The 7,447-nt window shown below is 45.5% G+C and overlaps 1 protein-coding gene across 1 annotated transcript; it reads left to right on the top strand.

Annotated features, from left to right (window-relative positions):
* Window positions 1–382: 382 nt before the first annotated feature.
* On the top strand, window positions 383–6,881 carry ndnfl (neuron-derived neurotrophic factor, like). Its single transcript, XM_088421926.1, has 4 exons — window positions 383–523; window positions 3,658–3,865; window positions 3,936–4,057; window positions 5,086–6,881. The coding sequence occupies exons 2-4, from the start codon at window positions 3,687–3,689 to the stop codon at window positions 6,492–6,494; spliced, it is 1,710 nt and encodes a 569-aa protein (XP_088278052.1). The 5' UTR covers window positions 383–523; window positions 3,658–3,686; the 3' UTR covers window positions 6,495–6,881.
* Window positions 6,882–7,447: the final 566 nt, after the last annotated feature.

Here is a 7,447-nt window from a genome sequence, read left to right as displayed (position 1 = left end):
ATGCCCAAGGGTCTTCACTTACACATTTACAAATGACAAAAAAAGGTTTTTATTATGACCACATTATACCAATACGTTCAAAAATTAAATAAGTAAACATTGCTTATTGTTGATTTTTACGGTTTTATTATTCGGGAAGTGTGAGTAATGACATCAAGCATCCGTATCGTTACCAAGTACGGTAATTGAATAAGCAGAGATTTCAAACTTTTGGCCCAGCCCTTCGCAATATTTTCTGATTCCCCTTGGTCATTTGTTGACGTTTTGTTTTTCCGAAATAATAAATCAATTTTCATGACTTTTTCTGTATTTTTTGCAGTGCGGATCCGCATCCCCCCCTGAGGGGTTGTCTCCAAGAGACTGCGCGCGTGAAGAAGAAACAACAACCTGCCAGTCGCTCCTCCTCCTCTCTCCACTCCTCCTCCTCCTCCTCCTCCTCCTCTTCCATCCATCCCTCCTCCTCCTGTTCCCTCACTTGATGCTATCCCGGCGGCGGCGGAGAGCCTGCGCGACAGACGAGACGGTAAGGAAAGATGCTTTCTAACTTGTTTGCCGCTTGTTATGCACGTTGAAACGTTGAAAGTGCGACGGGACGAGAGGCGGCGTGGCTGGCCAGGTGGCGAACGCCGCCCGTCACCTTGCCGGGCGTCCTCTTCGCCTCGGCAAGGACCGCCGCGTAACTTAATCCCTCCCGTCATCCAAATAACAGATGGGACGTGTGAATGCAACCTGTCCCTTTGGTGTCCTTCTGAACTCAGAAGGAGAAGGACTAAACGGCATGGAGTTAAGGAAAAGGAGGGGCCAAATAGATTTTTAAGCCTTTTGCGGTGTTTTGGACAATCCTTTGATCTTTACATCAAAGGTATTTCACATCAAAGGGAAAGCGATGAAAAAAAGGCACCAGGGAGCTGAAATTTCAGCCAGATGACAATATGTCAAAGTTTAACATGGCACCACCACTTAGTTATCGCGCTTCCAGGATGTGCCGTCCTTTTGCTGAAAATACTGTGAGAATGATGTGGAAGAAAATGACCCAAAATGGTCAGATTGTGCAGCATTTTGTCTTTTCTTCAAAGGCATTTCACATCAAAGGGAAAGCCGGAAAAGAAGACACTAGGGAGCTGAAATTTCACCCATATGCTGACAACATGTCAAAGTTTAACATGGCACCACCACTTTAGTTATTGCACTTCCAGGATGTGCCATCCCTCTGCTGAGAATACTGTAAGAATGATGTGGAAGAAAATTACCCAAAATGGTCAAATTGTGCAGTATTTTGTCCAGTCCCTTGATTTTTACATCAAAATATAATATATAATAAAATAAAATAATAAAATACTGTGAGAATGACGTGGAAGAAAATGACAGTAAAATTGTGCAATATTTTATCCTTTGACCTTTACTTCAAATGCATTTCACATCAAAGGGAAAGGAGTAAAAAGAGACTAGGGGGCTGAAATTTCACCCTGATGGTGACAATATGTCAAAGTTGACACTTATGACTTTGCCATTTCTTTGCTAAAAATATTGTGAGAGAAAATGAGCCAAAATTATGCAATATTTTGTCCGATTCGTTGACCTTTACATCAAAGGCATTTCACATCAAAGGGAAAGCAGCAAAAGAAGACAGTAGGCAGCTGAAATTTCACCCAGATGGTGACAACACGTCAAAGTTGAACACGGCGCGACCGCCTTAGTTGTCACACTACCGGGATTGCGCAATCTCTTGGCTCAAATACTCGGAGATTGACGTGGAAGTAAATGATCCAAAAAAGGTCAACCAGCACATGGTATATAAATGGGGCCACGAAAAGTGGTGAGCTGCAGTGTTTTAAGTGGACGGCGTGTGTATTTATAGAGGCCGCTGGTTAAGTTCGCTAAGCTCCCGCTCTTGCGCGCGCTCTCTCATTTTTTGCCTTATGAAAATTCATCTGCCAAAGCAGCCAAATGCATATTTCATCAGCGGCTGCACACACACACTCTTGTATGAAAGTCAATCAACTTCTTGTCCTTAAAACGTCAAGCAACTTGACTATTTTTTTCAGATTCCTAACCATCCTTTGCCCTCTAATTACTCCAGAATCCGACAACATCCCTCCAGTTTGTCTTCCTTTCTCCGTGCAAGCGTAATGAGCCACCGCCGCTTTTTTTTTTTTTTTTTTTCAGCCACTTTGTAGCTCCGAGAGTTTGGAATCCGGGTGCGTCCCGTAAGACTCAGATGTATGTGTGTTTTCGCGCGAGTGTGTAGCCGCCTCCGTGGTTCTTCCCGCCGCGATTGTCATCTGATCTGCGGGGGCACGGCGCTAACATCTTGTTAGGGGAAAAAAGGCGCTCGTGTCGCTCGGCGGAGACGCCGCCGCTTTGAACAAACGCCGGCCTCTCCGGGGAGGAGGAAAGTACACGCAGACCTGTAATCATGGAGTCTAAAAGCCAAGTCGACGCAGGCTGGGTGCACCTGCGCGGAACAGAAATAGATGTACGGAGTAGAATGGAAACGAGTTTTAGAGTCGTGCATGATCGTCGAAAAAAGGCCCGGGTGGGTTCGACGAAATTATTCAGACTAGCACGAGATTCCAAGAGGCTGGAGGGAATATGATGGAATCGTGGAGTGCGCTCCTCAAACCCTTTCAAGATTTGGGACTCTTTAGATAAAAGATGGCGTCCACCAGGGTACTCGTCAGACCCATTTTTCCCAAAAAGAAAGCCTGCTGGCAACAGGTGCTAGATAATACAGAATAATCCGATATTTTTAAGCAACCTGAATTAGCATAATTAAAAATGGAAATTGTAGTGTTGATGATGTCAGTGATGAGTCAGGTCAGCCATTGGGTCTACTTCAAAATAAAACAGTAGTAATTGATTGATGTCCATATGTTCCATATTTTCCGCACTATGAGGCGCATTGTCAGCTTTTGAAAAAAATTTTAGGTGCGCCTTATTGTGCGGAAAATATGGGACATATGCACGTCAATCATTTGATACAGTTTTATTTTGAAGTAGATCCATTCCCAATGGTGTGTCGCAGAAAAATAAAATAACCTAATTGCCATGTAAATTCTTCAAATTTTACCTATTAATAATCTTCAGTTATAAATGTAATTTTTTACTATTAAAATTTTGAAACCAAATTAAAAACAACCTATTTGAAATTTTGTATGCTCTAATTTTAAAGCAATTTATATGGGAACAAGGTGCAAGAAACATGCCTTTTTGTAAAAGAAAGCGCAATTTTATAAAATAATTCCAGAAACTGTTTTTTTTAATCATCAAAACAATATATTTTAATGTTTTTGGCTGCAATTTCTGATTGAAAAGTTAGACTGATTATCTGATTGTTTTGTTGACATTCCCTTTAGCGCAGCGCCATCTAGTGGATGCATGGTGCAAGCCTAGACACTATTGTAGCTTCTATTCTATGCACCTTATAATACAGTGTGCCTTATATGTGAAAACAGTTTTAAAATAGGCCATTCGTGCGCCTTATACTGCGTAAAATACGTTTTTTTTAGGAAGGTAAAGTTTATTTTGAATGTTTGAATGTTTTTAGTGGAATGTTACAATCATACCTAGCATGAACATGTGTTACTGTGGTTAGCTTGACTTTTTCTGACAGTCCACACGAAATAAACACGTACGATTCCTTTTGTGCGTTTGCAGAACCAAGCGACAAAGACAAAACGGGAAAAATGGTACTAGCGTCGCCGTCCCGCTGTCTCAGCGCGATCCTGGTGCTGTTCTGCGGCGCATCGTGGCAAGCGGCCCATTTAGCCTCTGCGCCCGAGAACGAGGTAACCCTTTGGCCCACCGCGTGGTTATCGGAAGGGAAGATCACGACCGTGTCGCTTCCCAAAGGACGCACTCGCAGGTAGCGCAAGCACGAGTCCGATGTCTGCCGCAGACTACGATCGGTTTCTCAAGCTAATCTTGGTCCACAGGATGTACTTCACACCGAGGAAGGCGGCGGCCATGTCGGTGACCGTCAGCCCTTGCGACTCCCCCATCGAATGGAGCCTGGCCGCTCGCACCTTGAAGGACAAACCTCTCAAGAGTCACGAGTGTGAGTGGACCGTCAGACAATATCCATCCATCTCCATCTTATCCTCATTCGGCTCACGGGTGAGCTGGAAAGAGGCGGGGTTTACCCTGAACTCTTGGGCAACCAATCGAAGGGCACGTTGATGTGATTCACAAAAGGAAGATTAGCATGTGTTAAACTATATGTTCATTCATCAAAAATTCTCCTTTTTTTGCATATAGGATGCACCCTTAATTTGGGGCTCAAATTCCAGTATTTTCTATGGTACCGTGTACCGTACCAACAGTATGGGGACAATCCAAAAACTATAGCAAAACAGAATAAAGCTCATTTTTCGTAAGACCCAACAGCAGACGATAGACTTTTTTCTGTTTGAAGAGCTTTTTCGGCATAATCAAAAGTCAGCCAAACAAGCTTCTCCACATGGTAAAGTAACAAAAAAAAATGGCTTCATAAAATGACGCATGAATCATTCAGACTCGGTTGGCGGCTCCCCCGTTGCTCGCGTGAATTATTCACTTTGATTCTGTAACATTTGTAGGGACTTCTCCTTGCCTGTTTTTTCATTGACTAGTGACATCATTCATCTGAGGTCTGAACATTTTAAAATGAACTGACATTTGGGTATGGGCCAATAGAATGGGATCAGTGGGGAAAAAAATCGTTTTTTGTGCATTTTAAGTTTGAAGTTTATGAGAATATTTTACTCTCAAGAAACAGTAGTAAGATTTTAAACATCTACTCATTCGGTTTACGAAAAGAATTTATGTCAAAACCACAGTAGTGAATTTCGCCAGCTAAAAGAGCATATTTGAGTTAGCGGGAGTTGTTAAAAAGTGATCAGTAGGAACAGCATCCCGTCTGTTAAACTGCCTTTGAAACATTGCTTCTCGGTTTTTCATCCTTTTCTCACTTTCTCGAAAAAGTTTTCAGCAGGTGGCCCCCTCTTATTGGCCCCCATTAATGGTTCTTTCGGGATAGTTTTAGACAATGCTCTAAAAATATCTCCCTATAGTCACTATGTTGAATATGATTCTTTTTCCCGACAGGGAGCTCCAAAAAGAGCATGCCCGAGATGTGGTGGAGGGGTCCTGGGACTGAGGAGAAAATACATACTTTTTCTGGCACTACAATGGACACCTACAGTGGTCCAGAGTACCCCCACGCATCCATCTACATCCTAAGACTGCGATCCAAGCAGCAGGGTAGCAGAGCCACGGTGTACCTCCACCAAGGCCCGGGTTCGTCTGGGATTTTCCCAGAGATTCCGGCTGACCCCCGGGTGCACACGTTGGGGGTGGGGATGACGAGCGTTACCCTCAGCTGGACTCCCAGTGTCTCGCTAGCTAGTCCCGCTCGGGATAAATACGACTACTGTGTCCTGGTCACCTCGGAACGCAATTTGCCCAGTCTTTGCGCGGCTCAAGAGACCGCCAAGGAGGAGAGGGATAAAAACCGAGAGAAGACGGAAAAAAAGAGGAGAGTGACGGCATGGCCTATCTTGAAAGAGTGGTGGTGGGAGCAGTGGGATGTGGACTTGAAAGAAGAGAGTCCGTCTTCTGACGGGGATCTCCAGTGCGTCTGCGAGGGGACAGAAAGCGTCTGCACGGTTTCCGAGCTCCTACCGGACACGCAGTACTACTTTGACGTCTTCGCGAGGGACAGGGTGAACGGGACAAGCGCCGCTTACGAAGGGACCTCCGCCCGGACCCACGGGGAAGCTCGGCCGTCCGTCACCACGTTGAGGGAAGGCGAGCTGAGGTGGGTCACGTTCCAAGACAAAGGCCCAAGGTCGGAGCAGTTCTTCAGCTTCCGTCCTCGAGGCTCGCAGCGGAACGGTCTCCTCACCGTGCAGAGCTGCGGCGGGGGCGGCAAAGTCAAGATCACCGTCTCCAGTAAAGGTCGCGTTCTAACCGCACAGGCCGTGGGGAAAGACCTGGTGCAGATTTGGCTCCAGGGAAGCCCGGTTTATCTGATCCACTTGGAGAGGGAAGGAACCGCGATGAGCGAGAGCTCCACCGCCGCCTTTTCCGGTGGTTTGAAAACTTCGCTCAAATTGCAGACCTCGTCCGCCTACCACCGCAAGGGCGTCCCATCACTTCCGTCCACTTTGCAGGTCAAATCCTTCAACCGCTTACGAGGGTGCGACAGCGTCACCCTAGCTTGGATGGGCACCGAGGAAAGGAGCCTCTACTGCGTGTACCGGCGAAAGAAGGGGGGGCGACCTCACGAGGACACCCTCAACGCGTCCTGCCTAGGACCCGAATCCCGCTCGGATACCGAGAGGGTGCTCTGCAAGTATTTCCAGGAGCTGAACCCGAGGCGGGCTGTTACTACGGCGGTGATTGGAAACCTGGAACCGGGGACCGCTTATGTGTTTGATGTCTATTTAATGAGACGCTGGGGGATCCCTGTAAAGTACGCCAGTAAGATCATCAAGACCAGGAAGGAGTGCTGAGAGGGCGCCCCCCGCAGGAGGGTTGGGGAATAAACTGTAAAGCCCGACCACGAGAACGAAGCCATTTGACTATTACGGAAAATAGCGCGCTCCTTTTTCGAGGACCAATAGTTGGCCTGGCCACCGAGGATGCGTGAAAAATCCGCACACCAGCAAACGTTCATATTATTCCTATTGAATATTCACAACAGACTGCTCGTGTCGCTTCTCGTCGTCCATCACGATAATGACGCGCTTCAAGTGCTCGTTTTGTGCGCCGCTACAAGGGACGGATGAGGTTTGCGTTGTCAGAACACACAGGCAAAAAAAAAAAAAAATACCAAGAGACCGTGTGCCAAATATGCAACAGAAACAGATGGGGCAATAATTGGATGACATCTGAGACATGTGGGTGGGAAGTGAAGCAGCGGGGGGGACATGGGGGGGATTTGTAGTGTATATTTCCGGTGCTCCTTTATGTATCAGCGCAGCAGGAGTGCAATCTACAGATGCTTAGTTCAAAGTTAAACGTGTGTATCTTTGTGTTGTGCTGTCCGCATGAAGCAGTGGAGAAAAAAAAAATCTACTTGTGACTATAGCCTTGTTGTAGTTGATGTATTTTTGTGCTGCTTCAAATGCACTAATAAATACCGGGACTCTCTAGACATTTTCACCAAGAGAAGCTCCTTCTCACAGTAAAATGGCTTGACTATTAACAGATGTTAGCTAGCAGGCTAGCTATTACGTTTACATAAATTACTCAGTAAGAACCAGATCAAACACTTTATACATATATATGAAAAAAAAAAGATAGGATCCTTTTTTTTTACTTATCTAGCAGGTGAAGTTAAAATAATATTGTTTTGTTTTTTTGTTTTTTGAAGGAAATAGAAATCCTAAATAGCACAAGCTCAAAATCTCATCGTAGCACAGCACTAGCTAATGATTATCTACCCTTCTGAAGTATCCTGGCG

Source organism: Hippichthys cyanospilos, chromosome 8, assembly GCF_059441005.1.
Source record: "Hippichthys cyanospilos isolate Australia breed blue-spotted pipefish chromosome 8, RoL_Hcya_1.0, whole genome shotgun sequence".
NCBI classification, from domain to species: Eukaryota; Metazoa; Chordata; class Actinopteri; order Syngnathiformes; family Syngnathidae; genus Hippichthys; species Hippichthys cyanospilos.
The sequence above is the reverse complement of the archived record's forward strand: the minus strand, read 5'-3'. Positions and strand labels throughout refer to the sequence as shown.

Excerpts from the sequence above, each read along its gene's own strand:
- ndnfl (XM_088421926.1), top strand. The coding sequence starts at position 3,687 with ATGGTACTAGCGTCGCCGTCCCGCTGTCTCAGCGCGATCCTGGTGCTG. Across the intron at positions 3,866-3,935 it reads CCCAAAGGACGCACTCGCAG|GATGTACTTCACACCGAGGA; the intron begins GTAGCGCAAGCA and ends CTTGGTCCACAG. Across the intron at positions 4,058-5,085 it reads ACCTCTCAAGAGTCACGAGT|GGAGCTCCAAAAAGAGCATG; the intron begins GTGAGTGGACCG and ends TTTTCCCGACAG.